Source organism: Piliocolobus tephrosceles, chromosome 1 (assembly GCF_002776525.5).
Source record: "Piliocolobus tephrosceles isolate RC106 chromosome 1, ASM277652v3, whole genome shotgun sequence".
Classification (NCBI taxonomy): domain Eukaryota; kingdom Metazoa; phylum Chordata; class Mammalia; order Primates; family Cercopithecidae; genus Piliocolobus; species Piliocolobus tephrosceles.
This window is the reverse complement of record NC_045434.1, coordinates 176,446,602-176,468,675: the sequence shown is the minus strand read 5'-3', so window position 1 is coordinate 176,468,675 and position 22,074 is coordinate 176,446,602. Positions and strand designations below refer to the sequence as shown.

At 42.5% G+C, this 22,074-nt stretch overlaps 1 protein-coding gene and 1 pseudogene across 5 annotated transcripts in view; both read left to right on the top strand.

Moving 5' to 3' along the window:
• MAST2 (microtubule associated serine/threonine kinase 2) overlaps positions 1-22,074 on the top strand; it is a 253,329-nt gene that overhangs the window by 5,693 nt on the left and 225,562 nt on the right. For all 4 annotated transcript variants that reach the window (XM_023221482.1, XM_023221483.1, XM_023221481.1 and 1 more), the window contains exon 2: positions 18,007-18,154. In XM_023221482.1, the coding sequence (XP_023077250.1) occupies positions 18,007-18,154 (148 nt within the window). The remainder of the gene's footprint in view (positions 1-18,006; positions 18,155-22,074) is intronic.
• LOC111548773 lies at positions 12,917-13,254 on the top strand (annotated as a pseudogene). Its single transcript, XR_002733510.1, has one exon. The product of XR_002733510.1 is annotated as an NADH dehydrogenase [ubiquinone] 1 alpha subcomplex subunit 3 pseudogene (transcript).

The following is a 22,074-nucleotide window of genomic DNA, read 5'->3' as shown; positions in this document are numbered from 1 at the left end:
GCCTGGCAAGACCCCAACCATGATTAAACCTACTCTGCCTACTCTGCACCTGTGTCTAAGCAGCTGAATGTGACTGCAGAAAAACACAACCATGCTAACATTAAATTAGTGATCATGAACCTCAAGGACTCTATCGGCACTGACAGTTAATCCTGTGATATTTCCCTTATCCATTCACTTTTCCACTCTTTTAAAAATATTAATTTTATTATTTTTTATTTTGATAGAGGCAGGGTGTCCCTGTGTTGCCCAGGCTGGTCTTGAAATCCTAGTCTCAAGGCATCCCCTCACCTTGGCCTCCCAAAGTGCTGGAATTACTGGTGTGAGCCACTACACGCAGCCAGCTTTTCTACTCAGAAATCATAGTTCAATCTTTATTTCTCCTCATGCTTCCAACACTCACTCTCTTTTTTTTTTTTTTTGGAGACGGAGTCTCGCTCTATCACCCAGGCTGGCATGCAGTGGCTGGATCTCAGCTCACTACAAGCTCTGCCTCCCAGGTTTATGCCATTCTCCTGCCTCAGCCTCCTGAGTAGCTGGGACTACAGGCGCCTGCCACCTCGCCCGGCTAGTTTTTTTTTGTATTTTTTAGTAGAGACGGGGTTTCACTGGGTTAGCCAGGATGGTCTCGATCTCCTGACTTTGTGATCTGCCCGTCTCGGCCTCCCAAAGTGCTGGGATTACAGACTTGAGCCACCGCGCCCAGCTACTCTCTTCTTTATGTCAGTTGATGTTCTTGGTTCCTTTTTCACTGAGGGGGAAAAAAAGACAAATCAGAAGATAACTTCCATAAGCTCCCATTACAAATGAATCAGCCTACCTGGATCTGTACCCATATTCTTTTTTTGCTTTCTTTCTTTTTTTTTTTGAGACAGAATCCTGGCTCTGTCACCCAGGCTGGAGTGCGGTGGCATGATCTTGGCTCACTGGAACTTCTGCCTACCTCCTGGGCTCAAAGTTTTCTCCTGCCTCAGCCTCCCCAGTAGCTGGGAGGCGTGTGCCACCACACCCAGCTAATTTTTTGTGTTCTTTTAGTAGAGATGGGGTTTCACCATGTTGGCCAGCTAATTACAGGTGTGCGCCACCACGCCCAGCTACTTTTTTGTATTCCTTTAGTAGAGACGGGATTTTACCATGTTGGCCAGGCTGGTCTCGAACTCCTGACCTCAAGTGATCCGCCCGCCTTGGCCTCCTCCCAAAGTGCTGGGATTACAGGTATGAGCCACTGCGCCTGGCCTGTACGCATATTCTTTGCCCTCTTGTTGCTGTGGGTAACCTATTTCTAGTTCTATACAAGGCCAACCCCTACATCTTATTAAGAGTTTTATTTTTTGTCTGGGCATGGTGTCTCACGCCTGTAATCCCAGCACTTTGGGAGACCAAGGTGGGTGGATTGCTTGAGCCCAGGAGTTTGAGACAAACCTAGGCAACATGGTGAAACCCCGTCTCTACAAAAAATACAAAAATTATCTGGGTGTGGTGATGTACACTTGTAATCTCAGCTACTCGGTAGGATCACCTGAGCCCAAGAGGTGGGGGTTGCAATGAGCCGAGATTGCGCCACTGCACTTCCGCTTGGGTGAAAGAGTGAGTCCTTGTCTCAAAAAAAAAAAAAAAAAAAAAAAAGGAAAAGAAGTTTTGGTTTTGCAATTATCCCTCCATACCTCTGTGTCATGAGTTTTTTTCTGTTATGTGATTCTTGTCAATTTACAAACGTACTATAATATTTCCCATCTTAAGAAATTGTCATTAACTTTATAACCCTCTCATTCATTCATTTGATTCAACAAGTTTTATTTTTTTTTTGGGAGGGCAGGTATTGGGATTACAGCACTGGAAAAGGCAGACAGATCCCTGCCTTCATGAAGTTTCTATTTTAGTGGGGGGAATTAGATAATAAAATAAATGAGCGAAATATTTAGTATATGTTGATGAATACTATGAAGAAAATAAAACAGGAGGGGAGATACAGAGTCACTGGAGATTATGGTTTTACATAGCTGGGTCAGGAAAGACATCTCTGAGAAGGAGATATTTGAGTAAAGACCTGAATTCAGGATGTGACAAAGAGAGCCATTTAAAGAGAGGCATTTAGATTATCTAAGGGAAGAGTGTACTGGGTAGAGGGAATAGCAAGTTGCCTGGATAGAAGCATACCTCCACCTCTGAGGTTTGTGTTTGAGGAACAGCAGGAGGCCAGTGTGGCTGGAGTGGGATAAGAAGAATAGTAGAAGAGCTCAGAAGGAAAGTTGGGTAGAGGAGAGCTGGATTGTGAAGAGTGATTGTAAAGGGTCTTAGAGGTTCTAAGTATTTTAGTGATTACACTTGAATGAGATAGGAGGCTATTGGGGAGTTTTGAGCAGAGGAGTCACATGCTTCAACATTTTAATCTCTTTGGCTGCTCTATAGAGAATTGACTAAATGGGAATGTGGAAGCAGAGAGAACACTTGGGAGGCTATTGCAGTACGTCAGGCAAAAGAGCAATGGTATGAAATAATTGTCTAAAAATAGGAGAGTGCTCCTCTTTATTTATTTATTTTTTGAGACGGAGTTTCGCTCTTGTTGCCCAAGCTGGAGTATAGTGGTGCGATCTCGGCTTATTGCAACCTCCGCCTCCCGGGTTCAAGAGATTCTCCTGCCTCAACCTTCTGAGTAGCTGGGATTAAAGGTGCCCACCACTGCGCCCAGCTAATTTTTATATTCTTAGTAGAGACGGGGTTTCACCATGTTGGTCAGGCTGGTCTCAAACTCTTGACCTCGTGATCCACCCACCTCGGCCTCCCAAAGTGCTGGGATTATGGATGTGAGCCACCACGCCCAGACGAGTGCTCCTCTTTATAACAGAACTCCTTAAAAGAGTTGTCTGTGTCTTCTGCTTCTATTTCCTTTCCCTCTATTTTTTGTTTTGAGTCGGAATCTCGCTCTGTCGCCCAGACTGGAGTGCAGTGGTATGATCTTGGCTCACTGCAATCCCCACTTCTCAAGTTCAAGTGATTCTCATGCCTAGCCTTCCTAGTAGCCGGGATTACAGGCATGAGCCACCACGCCCAGCTAATCCTCCTCCCCTCCCCACCGATGCACTGTTGCCCAGGCTGGAGTGCAGTGGCACCATCCCAGCTCACTGCAAGCTCTGCCTCCCCGGTTCACGCCATTGTCCTGCCTCAGCCTCCCGAATAGCTGGGACTACAGGTGCCCCCACCATGCCTGGCTAATTTTTTTTTTGTGTATTTTTAGTAGAGACGGGGTTTCACCATGTTAGCCGGGATAGTCTCAATCTCCTGACTTCGTGATCTGCCCGCCTTGGCCTCCCAAAGTGCTAGGATTACAGGTGCAAGCCACTACGCCTGGCCCACACCCAGCTAATTTTTGTATTTTTAGTTGAGACGGAGTTTCACCATGTTGGCCAGGCTTGTCTCGAACTCCTGACCTCAAGTGATCCGCCTGTCTCGGCCTCCCAAAGTGCTAGGATTACAGGCATGGTCCGCCATGCCCGGCCTCCTTTCCTCCTATTCTTGAACCCATTCCAGTCGGCCTTTTCTCTTCCTTCTACTGATTGCCAAGGTTAGTGCCACATTGCCAGATCCAGGGGTCAGTTCTCAGTTTTCATCTCACTTAATCTATTGTATTTGACATGTTTGATCATTTCATCATTTGGCTTCAGGGATCATGCTCTCTTGATTTTCTTACTGTCTTATTGGAAGAGTTTCTAAGGGTTCAGTCTTTATTCTGCTTCTACATCTGTTCCGCTTTGTGTGATTTCATCAGATTCTATTGCTTTACATTCCATCTGTGTGCTGACGACGCCTACACGTATTTCTCTGGGCTTGACCTTTCTCCTTTTATTTTTAAGACAGGATCTCCCTCTGTTGCCCAGGCTGGAGTGCAGTGGCATGAACATGGCTCACTGTAGCCTTGCCCTCCTGGGCTCAAGAGATCCTTCCACCTCAGCTCCCAAGTAGTTGGGACTATAGGTGCAGGCCACCGTGCCCAGGTAATTTTTATGTATTTTGTAGAGACAGAGTTTTGCCATGTTGCCCAGGCTGGTCTCGAACTCCTGGGCTGAAGCAATCCACTTGCCTCGGCCTCCCAAAGTGCTGGGATTACAGGCATGAACCACTGGGCCTGGCCCTACTCCTATTTTTTTTTTTTCCTTTTTCTTTTGACAGAGTTTTGCTCTTGCTCAGGATCTCGGCTCACTGCCATCTCTGCCTCCTGGGTTCAAGCGATTCTCCTGCATCAGCCTCCCGAATAGCTGGGATTACAGGCATGTGCCACCACGCCTGGCTAATTTTTATTTTTTAGTAGCAATTAGGTTTCTCCATGTTGGTGAGGCTGGTCTCGAACTCCTGACCTCAGGTGATCTGCCCGCCTTGGCTTCCCAAAGTGCTGGGATTATAGGTATCAGCCACTGTGCCTGGCCCTACTCCTATTTTTAATGGTGTGTGTAACATTTTCATTTGGATAGCTCAGAGACCTCTCAAACCTAATATGTCCAAAAATGAACTTTTGATTTTCACTTTCTAGTCTGCTGCTTCTCCAGTCTTCCTCATGTCAATGGATGGCACTACCATTTACTCATTTACCAGAACAAAACTGGAGGTTGTGTTTGATTTTTTTCTTAACCTCGCCTGTATTCAAACAGTCCCTCAGGTCTGTTTGCTGCTGCAGTTGTCCCTCAATATCTCTGGGGTATTGAGTCCATGACCCTCTGCAGATACCAAACTCTGTGTATACTCAAGTTCTACCTATAAAATGGCATAGTATTTGCATGTAACATATCCTTCCATATACTTTAAATAATCTCCAGATTATTTATAATACCTAATACAATGTAAATGCTGTGTAAATAGCTGTTTTACTCTATTGCTTAGGAAATAGTGACAAGAAAAAAAATCTATATATGTTCGCTATAGATGCAACTATTCATTTTCTTTTTCTCTGAATACAGTCATGTTCTGCATAATTATGTTTTAGTCAGTGATGGATGATATATATGATGGGGGTCCCATAAGATTATTATTATTATCATTTTTTTTTTTTGAGACCGAGTCTTGCTCTGTTGCCCAGGCTGGAGTGCAGTGGTGTGATCTCAGCTCACTGGAGCCTCCACCTCCTGGGTTTAAGTGATTCTCCTGCCTCAGCCTCCCAAGTAGCTAGGATTACAGGCAACTGCTATCACGCCCAGCTAATTTTTTTTTTTGAGATGAAGTCTCACTCTTGTCCCCCAGGCTGGAGTGCAGTGGCACCATCTTGACTCACTGCAGTCTCTGCCTCCTGGATTCAAATGATTCTCCTGCCCCAGCCTCCCAAGTAGCTGGGATTACAGGCTTCTGCCACCATGCCTGGCTAATTTTTATATTTTTAGTAGAGATGGGGTTTCACCATGTTGGCCAGGCTGGTCTCGAACTTCCGACGTCAGGTGATCCGCCCACCTCGGCCTCCCAGAGTGCTGGGATTACAGGCATGAACCACTACGCCTGGCCAGATTATTATTTTTTTATTAAATTTTTTTTGTTTTGTTTTAATAGAGATGAAGTCTTGCTGTGTTGCCCAGGCTGGTCTTGAACTCTTGGCCTCAAGTGATCCTTCTGCCTTGGCCTTCCAAAGTGTTGGGATTATAGGCATGAACTATTATGCCTGACTTCCCATAGGATAATAACAGAGTTGAACAATTTCTGTTGCCTAGTGACATCTAGCTATTACAACATTGTAGTGCAACACATTACATGTTCATGGTAATGCCTATGTAAACAAACTTACTGCACTGACAGTGGTATAAAAGTACAGTACATAGAGTTAGTGCATGCACAGCACATAATACCTAATGATGATAATAAACAACTATGTTACATGCTTATGTATTTACTATATTATACTTTCTATTGTTATTTTAAAGTGTACCTCTACTATTAAGACAAAAGGTTAACTGTAAAAAACCAGATAAAGTAATCCTTCAGGGGTTGTTCACGGGAAGGCATTGTTATCATAGGAGATGACAGCTCCATGTCACCTCCATTATTGCTCCGTTATTGCCCCTGAATACCTTCTGATGGGACAAGATGTGGAGGTGGAAGACAGTGATATTGATGATCTCGGCCCTGTGTAGGTCTAGGCTAGTGTGTATGTTTGTATCTTACTTTCTAACAAAACAGTTTAAAAAGTAAAAAAAGAAATTTTTTTAATAGAAAAAAGCTTACAGAATAAGGATAATGAAAGAAAATATTTTGTATAATGTGTTTGTATTTTAAACTAAGTGTTATTACAGAAGAGGCAAAAAGTTTAAAAAGGCTGAGCATGGTGGCTCGTGTCTGTAATCTCAGTACTTTGGGAGGCTGAGGTGGGAGGATTGCTTGAGTCTAGGAGTTGGAGACCAGCCTAGGCAACATAGGAAGACTCTCTCTACAAAAAATAAAAAGATTAACTGGGTATGGCCCTTTGGGAGGCCGAGGTGAGTGGATCACGAGGTCAGGAGATGGCGAGTATCCTGGCTAACGCAGTGAAACCCCGTCTCTACTAAAAATACACAAAATTAGCCAGGTGTTGTAGTGGGTGCCTGTAGTCCCAGCTACTCGGGATGTTGAGGCAGGAGAATGTCATGAACCCGGGAGGCGGAGCCTGCAGTGAGCCGAGATTGTGCCACTGCACTCCAGCCTGGGTGACAGAGTGAGACTCCGTCTCAAAAAAAAAAGAAAAAAAAATTAGCTGGGTGTGGTGGCTCATGCCTGTGGTCCTAGCTATGTGAGGGGCTAAGGCAGAAGGATGGCTTGAGTGCAGGAGTTAGAGGCTGCACTGAGCTGTGATTGTGCCACCATACGCCAGCCTTGGCAGTAGAATGACACCCTTTTTAAAAAATTAAAAAGTCTATGAAGTAAAAAATTACAGTAAGCTAAGGTTAATTTATTATTAAAGAAAAATATTTATTTTATTTTATTTTTTATTTTATTTTTGAGACGGAGTCTCTTTGATGCTCAGGCTGGAGTGCAGTCGCGCGATCTTGGCTCACTGCAACCTCTGCCTTCCGAGCTCAATAATTCTCCTGCCTTAGTCTCCCGAGTAGCTGGCATTATGGGCGCCTGCTACCATGCCCGGCTAATTTTTGTATTTTTATTACAGACAGGGTTTCACCATGTTAGTCGGGGTGGTCTTGAACTCCTGACCTCAGGTGATCCACCCACCTCACCCTCCCAAAGTGCTGGGATTACAGGCGTGAGCCACCTCACCTGGCCTAAAGAAAGAAAAATATTTTAAAATAAACTTACTGGCAGGGCATGGTGGCTCACGCCTATGATCCCAGCACTCTGGGAGGCCGAGGCAGGCGTATCACCTGAGGTCAGGAGTTTGAGACCAGCCTGGCAAACATGGCGAAAGCCCGTCTCTACTAAAAATACGAAAATTAGCCCAGCGTAGTGGCACACGCCTGTAGTTTCAGCTACTTGGGAGCTGAGGCAGGAGAATTGCTTGATCCTGGGAGTTGGAGGTTGCAGTGAGCCAGGATCACGCCATTGCACTCCAGCCTGGGCGACAAGAGCGAAACTCAAAAATAAAAAGAAAAAGATACCTTGACCTTTGATTTGTTGATGTTACTAAACTGTTCTCTTATTTTACTCAGCTTGAAAGGAGGCTTTAATTTGTGCATTTTCCCCTTCAGGGAAACTGTTATGGATTTCTTTATTAAGTAACTAGCTTAGACTCCCTAGGTTTTTGAATGTAATAAAGAACAAATTCACCCCAAGGGAACCGTGTGTTAAAACTCTGTGATACCATCTTAGTTGTACCAGCTTTAGTGTAGGTTCCTTAAGGGCGAATCTGAATAGTAGATGCATATATCCTTTAACCATTAATTTGTTGGAGATTAATAAGCTACATAGTTTCTCTGCCATTCTTTCAGCAAAGCAGAAGTAATATAGTTTTGCCAGATCTCCTTTTTTTTTTTTTTTGAAACAGAGTCTCACCCTGTCTCCCAGTCTGGAGTGCAATGGCGTGATCTCGGTTCACTGCAACCTCTGCCTCCCAGGTTCAAGCGATTCTCCTGTCTCAGCCTCCTGAGTAGCTAGGACTACAGGCAAGCACCACCACACCCAGCTAATTTTTATATTTTTAGTAGAGATGGGGGTTTCACCATGTTGCCCAGGCTGGTCTTGAACTCCTGACCTTAGGTAATCTGCCTGCTACAGCCTCCCTAAGTGCTGGGATTACAGGTGTGAGCCACCACACCCGGCCAGACTTTCTATCTGTTAGGCTTTCAGGAATGTTTTGAAAAGCAGAGGATTTAGGAATAGTTGTTAATAGTTTTTTTTTTTTTTTTCTTTAAGTCCTTAAGTTATTTCATAGCATTGTTACCAAGGTGATTTTGTTTAAGTGACCCAGGAACATTTAAGTTCTACCTTTAACCAGTTAGAGAAAGTGTTACTTTGTGACTAGCTCAGTCTTCTTTAATGTCCTTTTAAAGAACATTACTTGCTGTAACTGATTCATGAAGGACCCCTCAGTTGAGGAGCTTCCATTTTCTACACATGGCTTCCAAGGTCACCTGAGGAAAGTGGAGGATGGGCCAATCCTAGAAATGGATTAATCACTTCTACTCCTATTCCATTGCCAGAACTCAGTTTCAGGGCCATGCCTAACTACTGGAGGGCTGGGAAATGTCATGTGGCCTGTACCCAGGAGGAAGGTGAGTCATGCTTGGTCAACATCTAGCTAGTCCCTGCCACGGATCTCAAACCCCAATGTAGTCCTTAGCTTAGAACTATACAGAAATCCATTTATTTTGGTTATGGACACCCTGGAACCATAGCCTCCTTTTTTCCCTTCTAGACCCACAGTGTTTTGGGTTATAACAATTTTGAATGCAAGTAAAGGCCTTTTTCCTAATCACAGAAGGAGATCTGGAAAAGCTTGTCTGCAGCCTGTGGCAGAGGTAGTCTCTGGCAACCCGAAGAAAGGCAGCTAGGTACAGAGAGAGAGAGAGAAAGAGAGAGAGAGCGGGAGAGAGACTTCATTTGGGAGAAAGGGAAGAAAACAAGAGTCTCTGCCTGGTAATCCTGAGAATTATTGCGTATCTTATCCAGGACGACCAAAATTCACAGCTGTCAATCTGCAAGAACCATAGCATTACTGAGCTTAGGGAACCTCCTAAGCAGATAAGGCTGTAGTGACCAAAAACTTAGATTGGAACACCCAAGTCTCTTCAAATACCTGGAAAGTCTTCCCAAGAATAACAGATGCAAACAAGCCCAGATTGTAAAGACTACAATATATATTTAACTCTTCAATGCCCAGATACTGACAAATACCCACAAGCATTAAGACTATCCAGGAAAACACAAAATGACCAAATAAACTAAGTAAGGTACCAGGAACCAATCCTGGAGAGACAGAGATACATGACCTTTCAGACAGAGAATTCAGAATACCTGTTTTGAAGAAATTCAAAGAAATTCAGGATAACACAGATAAGGAAATCAGAAACCTTTCAGGTAACTTCAGCAAATAAACGGAAATAATTAAAAAGAATCAAGCTGAAATTCTGGAGCTGAAAAATGCAGTTGATATTCTGAAGATTGCATCGGAGTCCTTCAATAGCAGAACTGATTAAGCAGAAGAAATAATTTATTTATTTATTTTTTGAGATGGAGTCTCGCTCTGTCACCCAGGCTAGAGTGCAGTGGCGCAATCTCGGCTGACTGCAACCTCTGCCTCCCAGGTTCAAGCGATTCTTCTGGCTCAGCCTCCCAAGTAGCCAGGATTGCAGGTGTGTGCCACCACGCCTGGCTAATTTTTTGTTTTTTAATAGAGATGGGGTTTCACCGTGTCAGCCAGGATGGTCTAAATCTCCTGACCTCGTGATCCACCTGCCTCGGCCTCACAAAGTGTTGGGATCACAGGCGTGAGCCACTGCGCCTGGCCCCAGAAGAAAGAATTAGTCAGCTTGAAGACAGGCTATTTGAAAATACACAGCCAGAAGAGAGAGAAGAAGAAAAAGATAAAAAGGAATAAAGCATGCCTACAAGATCTAGAAAATAGCCTCCAAAGGGCAAATCTAAGAGTTAGTGGCCTTAAAGAGGAGATAGAGATATAGGGGTAGAAAGTTTATCGAAATGAATAACAATAGAGAACTTCCCAAACTTAGAGAAAGATTTCTATATTCAAGTATAAGGTTCTAGAATGCCAAGCAGATTTAGCCCAAAGAAGACTATCTCAAGGCATTTAATAATCAAACTTCTAAAGGTAAAAGATGAAGATCCAAAAAGCAGTAAGAGAAAAAACACAAATAACATACAATGGAGCTTTAATATGTCTGGGACCAGACTTTTCAGAGGAAACCTCTTATAGGCCAAGAGAGTGGCATGACATATTTAAAGTGCTGATGGAAAAAACTTTTACCCTAGAATAGTATGTCCGGTGAAAATATTCTTCAAACATGAAGGAGAAATAATGACTTTACAGGACAGAGAAGCTGAGTAATTTCATCAACACCATACCTGTCCCACAGAAATGCTAAAGGGAGTTCTTCAATCTGAAAGAAAAGGATGTTAATGAGCAATAAGAAATTATCTGAAGGCCGGGCACGGGGGTTCACGCCTGTAATTCCAGCACTTTGGGAGGCCGAGGCAGGTGGATCATGAGATCAGGAGATTGAGACCATCCTGACTAACACGGTGAAACCCCATCTCTACTAAAAATACAAAAAAATTAGCCGGGCGTGGTGGCGGGCACCTGTGGTCCCAGCTGCTCGGGAGGCTGAGGCAGGAGAATGGCGTGAACCTGGGAGGCGGAACTTGCAGTGAGCCAAGATCGCGCCACTGCACTCCAGCCTGGGTGACAGAGCAAGACAGTCTCAAAAAAAAAAAAAAAAAAAAGAAATCATCTGAAGGTACAAAACTGGTAATAGTAAGTACACAGAAAACCACAGAATACTGTATTAATAACAATAATTATGGTGTATAAACTACTCATATGAAAAGATGAATTGATCAAGAATAATAACTACAGCAACTTTTCCAGACATAGACAGTATGGTATTAGGTTGTTGCAAAACTAATTGTGGTTTTGGACCATGAATTTTAAATCATTATAACTAGGCTCAAACGCATCTTTATTAATCAAAATAGAAGCCATTACAATCAACACATTTTTGCCAATGAGAAATGTTTCTTTGTTCTTGTTGTGTAAAAATCCATGCTTTGGGGTTTGATGACCTCTTGGAAAGAATTTTCTGCATCCTGCTGGTCATGGAAACGTTTTCTCTGCAAAACGTTGTCGAGATGCTTGAAGAAGTGGTGGTTGGTGAGAGGTTAGGTGAATATGGCGGGAGGGAAAACTTCGTAGCCCAATTTGTTCACTTGTTGAATCTTGGTTGTGTGATGTGCAGTTGGGTGTTGTTGTGGAGAATTGGGTCCTTTTTGTTGACCAGTGCCGGTGTCAGGCGTTGCAGTTTTTAGTGCATCTCATTGAGATTGCTGAGCGTACTTCTCAGATGTTATGGTTTCACTGGGGTTCAGGAAGCTGTAGTGGATCGAACTGACAGCAGACCACCAAACAGTGACCGTGACCTTTATTTGGTGCAAGATTGGCTTTGGGAAGTACTTTGGAGCTTCTTAGTCCAGCCACTGAGCTGGTTGTCGCAGGTTGTCGTATAAAGTCCACTTTTCCTTGCATGTTGCAGTGTGATCGAGAAATGGTTCGTTGTTCTGTAGAATAAGAGAAGACGACACTTCAAAATGATTTTTATTGTCACTCAGCTTATGAGGCACCCACTTAACGAGCTTTTTCACCTTTTCAATTTGCTTCAAATGCCGAATGACTGTAGGATGGTCGATGTTGAGTTCTTCGGCAGCTTTTCGTGTAGTTCTAAGAGGATCACCTTCGATGATTGCTCACAATTGGTCGTTGTCAACTTCCAGTGGTCGGCCACTACACTCCTCATCTTCAAGGCTAGTCTCCTTTGCAAAACTTCTTGAACCACCACTGCACTGTATGGTTTTTAGCCATTCCTGGCCAAATGCATTGTTGATGTTGTGAGTTGTCTCCTCTGCTTTACGACCTATTTTGAACTTACTCAAAAATTGCTCAAATTTGCTTTTTATCTAATTTCATTTCCATAGTCTAAAACATAAAATAAACAGCAAGTAAATAAGTTGCTAGCCAAAAAGCATAAAACAAAAAATGCACATTAAAATGATGTATAATATAATGGCATTTATTTAAGAATGTATTCCAAGACCGGACACAGTGGCTCATGCCTGTAATCCCATCACTTTGGGAGGCTGAGGTGGGTGGATCACCAGAGTTCAGGATTTTGAGACCAGCCTGACCAACATGGTGAAACCTTTTCTCTACTAAAAATACAAAATTAGCTGGGCATGGTGGCACACACCTGTAATCCCAGCTACTCGGGAGGCTGAGGCAGGAGAATCGCTTGAACCCAGGAGGCAGAGGTTACAGTGAGCTGAGATCGCGCCATTGCACCCCAGACTGGGCAACAAGAGCGAAAGTCTGTCTCAACAACAAAAACAAAAAAAAGTATTCCAATATCAAATGACAAATTCTAACTGTGCAAACACTGCAATTATGTTTGCACCAACCTAATAGTACTGGAAGTCTTAACTATGGTAATTAGACAAGAAAAAGAAATAAAGTATCCAAATTGGAAAAGAAGTCAAATTATCCTTGTTTGCAGATGATATGATCTTATATTTGGCAAAAGCTAAAGACTTCACCAAAAAACTGTTAGAACTGATAAATTCAGTAAAGTTGCAGGATCAAAAATCGACACACAGAGATCAGTAGTGTTTCCGTATGCCAACAGTGAACAATCTGAAAAAAATCCAGAAAGTGACCCCGTTTACAATAGCTACAAATGAAATACCTAGGAATTAACCAAAGAGATGAAAGATCTCTATAATGAAAACTATTGGCCGCTGAGACCAAGATGGCTGCGAGACCCGGCGCCTTCCTCAAGAATGCCTGGGACAAGGAGCCAGTGCTGGTCGCGTCCTTCGTCGTCGGGGGCCTCGCTATAATTATGCCCTCATTCAGCCCCTACTTCAAGTACTCCATCATGATCAACAAGGCCACGCCCTACAACTACCCAGTGCCCGTCCGTGATGATGGGAACGTGCCGGACGTGCCCAGCCACCCCCAGGACCCTCAGGGCCCCAGCCTGGAGTGGCTGAAGAAACTGTGAGCACCTTCACTGACAGAGGCGGCCTCTTCCACAGCTCCCAGTAAAAATGTGAAAACCAAAAAAAAAAGAAAACTATTAAAAACTGATGCAAGAAACTGAAGAGGACATTAAAAAAAATGAAAAGATACTTCATGTTCATGGGTTGAAAGAAATCAATGTTAAAATGTCCATAGTACCCAAAGCAATCTACAGATTCAATATAATCCATATTCAAAATACAAATGACATTTTCCACAGAAATAGAAAAAACAATTCTAAAATTTATGTGAAACCACAGAGGACTCAGAATAGCCACAGCTATCTTCAACATAAAGAAGAAAACTGGAGAAATCACATTACCTGACATGAAATTATACTAGAAAGCTATGGTAACCAAAACAGCATGGTACTGATGTAAAAACAAACATAGACCAGTGGAACAGAATAGAGAACCCATTAATAAATCCATACATTTACAGTGAACTGGTTTTTGACAGAGGTGCCAAGAACATACTTTGGCAAAAGGACAGTCTGTACAATAAATGGTTGTCGGAAAACTGGAAATTTTTTGCAGATAGCTACATGCAGAAGTGAAGTTAGATCCCTATCTCTTACTATATACAAAACTCAAATCAAAATGTATTAAAGATTTAAATCTTAAACTTCAAACTCTGAAACCACTAAAAGAAAACTTTGGGGAAACTTGCCAGGATATTGGTTTGGGAAAAAATTTATTGAGCAATAAATACCCAATGTGCACAGGCAACCAAAGCAAAACTGGATCAAGGGGATCTTTTCTCACTTCCTTTTGTATATGTTTTTTAGAATTTTTCTGTTTTTGGTTGCTATGGGGATTACATGTAACATACTAAATTTATAATAGTCTAGTTTGAAATGGTACCAGTTTAACTTCAGTAGTATTCAAAAACTTTATTCCTGTATAGCTCCATTTCCTTGATATGTTGTTTTATGGCAGATTACATCTTTATTCATTGTGTGCTAAATATCATAGATTTAAAATTTTTGTTATGCTTTTGTCTTTTAAGTCATATAGGGAAAAAAAGTGGAGTTAAAAAAACAAATAGATTAATACTGGCTATGATATTTATCCATATAGTTACCTTTGCTGGGGATCTTTATATATTTTTTTTTTGGATCTTCATTTTTTCAGATGGCTTTAAGTTTCTGTTTCGTGTCCTTTCATTTCAACTTGAAGATGCCTTTTAGGATTTGATGTAGAACAGATGTAGTGGTGATGGACTCTGCTTTTTTTTTTTTTTTTTTCTTAAATCTGAAAATGTCTCGATTTCTCTCTCTCTCTCTTTTTTTTGAACCAAAGTCTTGTTCTGTTGCCCAGGCTGGAGTGTAGTGGTGCGATCTTGGCTCACTGCAGCACTGACCTCCTGGGCTCAAGCAATTTTCTTGCCTCATCCTCCTGAATAGCTGGGACTACAGGCATATGTTACCATGCCTGGCTAACTTTTGTGTGTTTTGCAGAGACAGGGTTTCGCTGTGTTCCCCAGACTGGTCTCAAACTCCTGGGCTCAAGCGATCTGCCTGCCTTGGCCTCTCAAAGTGTTAGGATTACAGGCGTGAGCCACTGCACCCAGCCTTGATTTTTTCCTCATTTTTGAAGGACAGTTATGCTCAAGATAGAATTCTATATGTCATCCTACCCACTTCTGGACTCCATAGTTCCGATGAGATATGAGCTGTTTGTCTGACTGAGGATCCCCTGTATTTGACAGGTTGCTTTTCTCTTGGTGCTTTGAATATTCTTTCTTTGCCATTGGCTTTGACAGTTTGATTATCATGTGTCTCCATATGAACCTTTTTGAATTTAACCTGCTTAGAAGTCACGGAACTTTTTGGATTGTGGATTTGTATCTGTCATCACATTTGGGAAGTTTTGGTATGTTATTTCTTCTTCTTCTTTTTTTTTTTTTTGATACAGAGTCTCGTTCTGTTACCTAGGCTGGAGTGCAGTGGCAGGATCTTGGCTCGCTGCAACCTCTGCCTCTTGGGTTCAAGTGATGCTTGTGCCTCAGCCTCCCGAGTAGCTGGAACTACAGGCATGTACCACCATGCCAGCTGATTTTTGTATTTTTATTAGAGATGAGGTTTCACCGTGTTGGCCAGGCTGGTCTCAAACTCCTAACCTCATGATCTGCCCGCCTTGGCCTCCCAAAGTGTTGGGATTACAGGCTTGAGCCACGGTGCCCGGCCTCTTCACATGTTCTTACTGCCCTCTTCTCTTTTGGAATTACCATATTCATGTATTGTTTCACTGTTTTTTTTTTGTTTGTTTGTTTTTTTGGCAACAGAATCTTGCTCTGTCACCCAGGCTGGAGTGCAGTGGCGTGATCTCAGCTCATTGCAACCTCCGCCTCCCAGGTTCATGTGATTCTTGTGCCTCAGCCTCCTGAGTAGCTGGGATTACAGGCAAGTGCCATCACACCCAGCTAATTTTTGTATTTTTAGTAGAGATGGGGTTTTGCCATGTTGGCCAGCCTGGTCTTGAACTCTTGACCTCAAGTGATCCGCCCACCTCAGCCTCCCAAAGTTCTGAGATTACAGGCATGAGCCACCATGCTTGACTATTTTCAGTGTTTTAATCTTGATGCTGCTTAGTGGGTATGTTCAATTTGTGAAAATTCATCGAGTTCTCTGCTTAAGTATGTGTACTTTTCTAAAATGAGTAATATACTTCAGTAAAAGTTAAAAATCCTAGCTGAAAAGTTCAAATTGCATATTTAATTTATATTTCCTTTGCTTTGCCAGGTTTCGACTCAAGGAGACTTGCAATAAGAAGGGTTGTGATCCTCTCTTTCTTTTCTCCTCTCCTCTGTTTTCTGGTTTCTTTCCTTTGGTGTCTTGTGGGAGGGAATAGGGAGATTGAAAAGTATATGTATTTCTCTTAATTGGTACTGTTCTAATTCTTTCTTGATTGTTCTTTTTCTGGCTAAGATGGATTATGCATCAATATAGTGTAGCAGGCATCCAAATACTGGTTCTCCCATGCAGCTGGTTGTAAGTTTTTTTGAGATAGGATCTTTTCCTCTCCACATTGCCTTCATAGAGGATATCCACTTTAGCTTGATGTCTTCCAAGGCCTCCTCAGTTCTCTCTACCTAGAGCTTCTTGCTGTGCTTGTCACCTTTGTGAGTGGCCAACCCTCTTTAATGGGTTACCAGCATTAGTCCAAGCTCTGCTTGCTTCCCTGGTTTCTCCTTGATCCATAGGTACTGTTTCTTTCTTGACATGCCAAATAGTGCAAATACAAGCTGTTCCCTTGCTGCCTTCTGTTTTTGCATTAAGTTCTATTTCCCGTTCCCCCTGTCTCACTGCTCACTCCTACTACAGTTAGGTGCCTGGACTCATCAGTTGTTTGATTCAGTGCCTCAATATCATCCTTTATCCTTTTATTCACTTACCACCATGTTTTGAAATTGTCTTTTTCTTCTTTTCAGGTATTTTTCTTCACCAACTTCACTCTTTTATGTTTGGGCATTTGTAAATCATGTTTTGAATGGTCACCACCAACCAATATTAGTACTTTCCATTTTTTTTCAACTCACTAATCACAATATATAACTGTATAGAATTTGTTTTCTTTCTGTTTTTTTTTTTTTTAAATCTTGGAGAACTGGAAATTTCCTCCTTTTTTGCCCCTTGTGGCTTTTAGTATTGCTGTGGTGCCAGTTACTTGAAGCTTGATTTTCAAATGGCAGGTGACATGGGGTCAGTTATTCTCTCTTTTTTTTGAGACGGAGTCTTGTTCTGTTGCCCAGGTTAGAGTGCAGTGATGCGATCTTGGCTCACTGCAACCTCCGCCTCCTGGGTTCAAGCCTCTGTCTCAGCCTCCCGAGTAAGCTGGGGTTACAGGCGCCCGCCACCACGCTGGGCTAAGTTTTGTATTTTTAGTAGAGACGGGGTTTCATCATCTTGGCCAGTCTGGTCTTGAACTCCTGACCTCGTGATCCACCCGCCTTGGCCTCCCAAAGTGCTGGGATTACAGGCGTGAGCCACTGCACCCGGGCCAGTTATTCTCTTATGGTTCTTGTCTCTGTACTGTCTAGATCAGTTTGATGTGTTACTTATCTGTATTTGTTATAGCTTCCTTCATTGACATACAATAGATATACCTCATTGGGCTTATTTTTTTCAAAAGTTTCTTATTTATTATAATACTCCTGATTGAGTGTTGGCTTAAAAATGTCTACATGTTGATGATATTGTTGGATACTGCCTCCTCAATGAGGAGAAAGAGGCGTTGGAGTGGAATGGGAAGGTTCTGTCAATGTTTCGTATTGCCTGTAGTTTTTCATAGTATTTTTCTACTTTTTCTTTGAAAACCTGTATTTTGCTCCTCTTATAGGCATATAAAGAAAGCTCTAAGATTAATTTTAGCATTGATTGAATGTTAGAGGTATTTCTAACTTTGTATATTAGGTAAAGTCTACCATTTAATGATTTTTTTAAAACTAAAATATGCTTTTCTTTATTGGATATAGGAAGGGTATGAATAAAAGGAGAAACATAAATAAAGTTAACTAAGAAGTGTACTCATTATGAATAATATATCTGGTCAAAATGTCTGTCATCCCATGACCTTTCTCACCTATTTTTCCTTTGGCATTTTGTAATCAATATCCTGTGTCCTTTACAGCATACCCAGCTTTTACTAAGAAATATGTTTCTGGTTTTAGCTGTTGAGGGGGAAGTATAATATGTTGGCAGTTTTAAATTGTAGTGAATGTTGTAGAGATGTTTAATATAAAGTTTTTATACTTCAGAGCAGATATTAAAGACTCATGTTTTACTCTTTTTCTCTTTGAAGGATGTGGTAACTGGACTTAGTCCCCTGCTCTTCAGGAAACTCAGTAATCCTGACATATTTTCATCCACTGGAAAAGTTAAACTTCAGCGACAACTGAGTCAGGATGATTGTAAGTTATGGAGAGGAAACCTGGCCAGCTCTCTGTCGGGTAAATATCTGATTTTGTTTTTTTAAGAAATGTGAGACTGTGTCGTCAATATTTAAGGGTATGTTAATTGACGTGACATCTTGACAGTTTCTTCTCTGGTAGTAGTCCTATATAGAACACTTATGGTAAGGCTCTCTTCCTCTCCTTAATTCTTCCTCATGGAATCTCTAATTGCTAACCTGCAGGACCTGATAAGTATTTCTTGGTTGATCACCACTACTGGTCACTCTCTCTTATTCTGATTTTTGCTCTCTGCCCATTTCTGTAGACTTTACATTCTTTGCTGCTGTAGATTTTCTTTTTTTCTTCATTTTCAAAACCTAAAACTCATAGTGGCCTCTCTACCTCCTTCAAAGAAAAGACACCTAAAAAATTCAGGGGGAAAAATTATACGAGGAAGTCGCAGTACAAAAGGAAGCAATTACATTGTGCATTGTGGCATAATTCTTTTCTTTTCTTTTTTTTTTTTTTGAGATGGAGTCTCGCTCTGTAGCCCAGGCTGGAGTGCAGTGGTGCAATCTCGGCTCACTGCAAGCTCTGCCTCCCGAGTTCATGCTATTCTCCTGCCTCAGCCTCCCGAGTAGCTGGGACTACAGGCGTCTGCCACCACACCCTGCTAATTTTGTGTATTTTTAGTGGAGAGGTAGTTTCACTGTGTTAGCCAGGATAGTCTCAATCTCCTGACCTTGTGATCTGCCTGCCTCAGCCTCCCATAGTGCTGGGATTACAGGCGTGAACCACTGCGCCCGGCCTCTTATATTTAAATTTTTATTTTTGCTGATCATATATTTAGTTACATAGAGCCATTTCTTGTTTGGTTTTTCATGGCATTCTCCTCTTTTTTTTTTTTTTTTTTTAAAGGATGTGATTATCTTCTCTTTTTTTTTGAGACAGAGTCTCACTTTGTTGCCCAGGCTGGAGTTTAGTGGCATGATCTCTGCTCACTGCAACCTCCACCTTCCAGGTTCAAGCGATTCTCCTGCTTCAGCGTCCTGAGTAGCTGGGACCACAGGCGCGCACCACCATGCCTGGTTGATTTTTTGATTTTTAGTAGAGACAGGGTTTCACCATGTTGGCCAGGCTGCTCTTGAACTCCTGTCTTCAGGTGATCTGCCTGCCTTGACCTCCCAAAGTGCTGGGATTACAGGTGGGAGGTGAGCTACCACGCCTGGCTGGGATGTGATTATCTTCTGATTGTCATGACTCAATTAGATTTTTGATTTAAAAATGTGACTGGGTGTGGTGGCTCACGCCTGTAATCGCAGCACTTTGGGAGATCGAGGCAAGCAGATCACCTGAGGTCAGGAGTTCAAGACCAGCCTGGCCAACATGGCAAAACCCTGTCTCTTCTAAAAATACAAAGATTAGCTGGGCATAGTGGTATATGCCTGTGGTCCCAGCCACTCTGGAGGCTGAGGCACAAGAATTGCTAGAACACAGGAGGTGGAGACTGAGTGAGCATCATTACACTCCAGCCTGGGTGACAGAGTGAAACACTGTCTCCAAAACAAAGCAAAACAAAAAAAAGTAAAAAATTTTCTTCCCTGGATCAACTCTTTCTTTTGAGCACCTAACAACCAGAATATTCAGTGTTTTGTTCTGAAATGCTAAATCCCTTTTATCCTGTGAGGTAACTGCGTGACTACTGGGTACATTCTTGAAATGTGGTTGTGTTTGACTGTTCTTTCTGTGGAATTTTCCATTTATCTGATTTCAGCCTATGTCTTACTTTATGACTTTTGGGGTGTTTTTCATTTCTGAGTGCTCAGTCTAAGAGTTTGCAGGGCAGATGATACCTCACTTTTTTTTTTGAGACAGGGTCTCCTCTGTTGCCCAGGCTGGAGTGCAGTGGTGTGATCTCAGCTCACTGCAGCCTCTGCCTTCTGGGCTCAAGTGATCCTCCCACTCCAGTTGTGTACCACCACACCCAGCAAATTTTTGTATTTTTAGTAGAGAGGGGGTTTTGCTGTGTTTCCCAGGCTGGTCTTGAACTCCTGACCTCAAGCATTCCTGCCTCGGCCTCCTAAAGAGCTGGGATTATAGGCTTGAGCCACCAGGCCAGGCTAGATAATCCACTTAATTGCAATCCCCTCCATGCTTACTATAGCTTATACCTTTCTTTGCCGAGTTCCATTGGTTATGATCCACCTATCTGCTTTAGATTTCCCCCCCAGTTATTTTACCCTCTCATTGTCAGTATCTGTCCGTTTCTGTCATTATGGCCTTTGTTTGCTTGCTTTTTTTTTTTTTTTTTTTTGACAGAGTCTCACTCTGTCCCCAGACTGGAGTGCAGTGGCTCGATCTCGGCTCACTGCAACCTCCGCCTCCCTGGTTCAACCCATTCTCCTGCCTCAGCCTCCTGAGTAGCTGGGACTACAGGTGCCATGCCACCACACCCAGCTAATTTTTGTATTTTTAGTAGAGATGGGGTTTCACCATGTTGGCCAGAGTGGTCTCAATCTCTTGACCTTGGGATCTGCCTGCCTTGGCCTCCCAAAGTCCTGGGATTACAGGCGTGAGCCACCATACCCCACCTAGAGTACTTTTTTTGTCTCATTTTTATGGTGTTTCCTGGAGGACAAAAGATAAAAGCATGTGCTTGGTCTGCTATCTTTAACTGAGAATGTTTTATGCAGTAGGCTCTTGAATTATTATAAGAATAGTAGTTGGAATTTTTAAGAGGTTTTCTTTTTTTCCTGTGTTATTTATTTACTAAAGAGCTGCTTGTTATTCTGTTTGTTTATGTCATTCCTTTTGTTTTGTTTATTTTCCTTAAGTTCTTGGTAGTCTGCGGTATGCTTCAGTCTTTACTGGTGTATACTCAAATAGGTTTCTTCTACACTGTGTAAGCCTCTTTCCAAGCAGGCCTTTATTTTGAAGAGAGAGATGATAGTAATCTTTGTGTAAATAGGATAAGTTAAGCTGACTTTCCTTTAGAATTAATAGGTGAGAAGTAGACAGGTCGTCTGGAGAAATGCACATTTGCAGAATGAAGGAAAGAAGGCAGGCAGACAGGCTCTACTCTGGGCTTATGGATGTTTTGAGCAGAGAACCGTCATCATCATCATTATTATTTTTGTGGAGGGCTTTATGGAAAGACTTTCCAGTAAAAGGTACACTTGAAACTTGAAAACTTATCTAGATTTTAAAAATATATTGTAATTTTCTAATAAAACATGCTAGTTATAAAAAAATTTCACTACAGGCTGGGCGCGGTGGCTCATGCCTGTAATCCCAGCACTTTGGGAGGCCGAGACAGGTGGATCACGAGGTCAGGAGATCGAGACCATCCTGACTAACACGGTGAAACCCCGTCTCTACTAAAAATACAAAAATTAGCCGGGCGCGGTGGTGGGCGCCTGTAGTCCCAGCTACTCGGGAGGCTGAGGCAGGAGAATGGCGTGAACCCGGGAGGCAGAGCTTGCAGTGAGTGGAGATCACACCACTGCACTCCAGCCTGGGCGACAGAGCAAGACTCCGTCTCAAAAAAAAAAAAAAAAAAAAATTCACTACAAAAACATGCATTATGTCAAAGTGAAGTCTTTCCTTTTTTTTAATTTTTTGAGACATCTTATTCTGTTTCCCAGGCTAAAGTGCAGTGACATGACCATGGCTCACTGAAGCCTTGACCACCTGAGCTCATGTGATCCTCCTCACTTCTCCTCAGCCTCCTGAGTAGCTGGGACCACAGGCACACACCACTGTGTCTGGCTAATTTTTTTTTTCTTGGAGATGGGGTCTTGCTATGTAGCCCAGGCTGGTCTTGAACTCTTGGGTCCAAGTGATCCTCCTGCTTCAGCCTCCCAAAGTGCTGGGATTACAGGTATGAGCCACAACACCTGTCCTGAAGTCTTTCTTAATTTTTACTTTCTTCTATGTCTTTTTTTTTTTTTTTTTTTTTTTTTTGAGGCGGAGTCTCG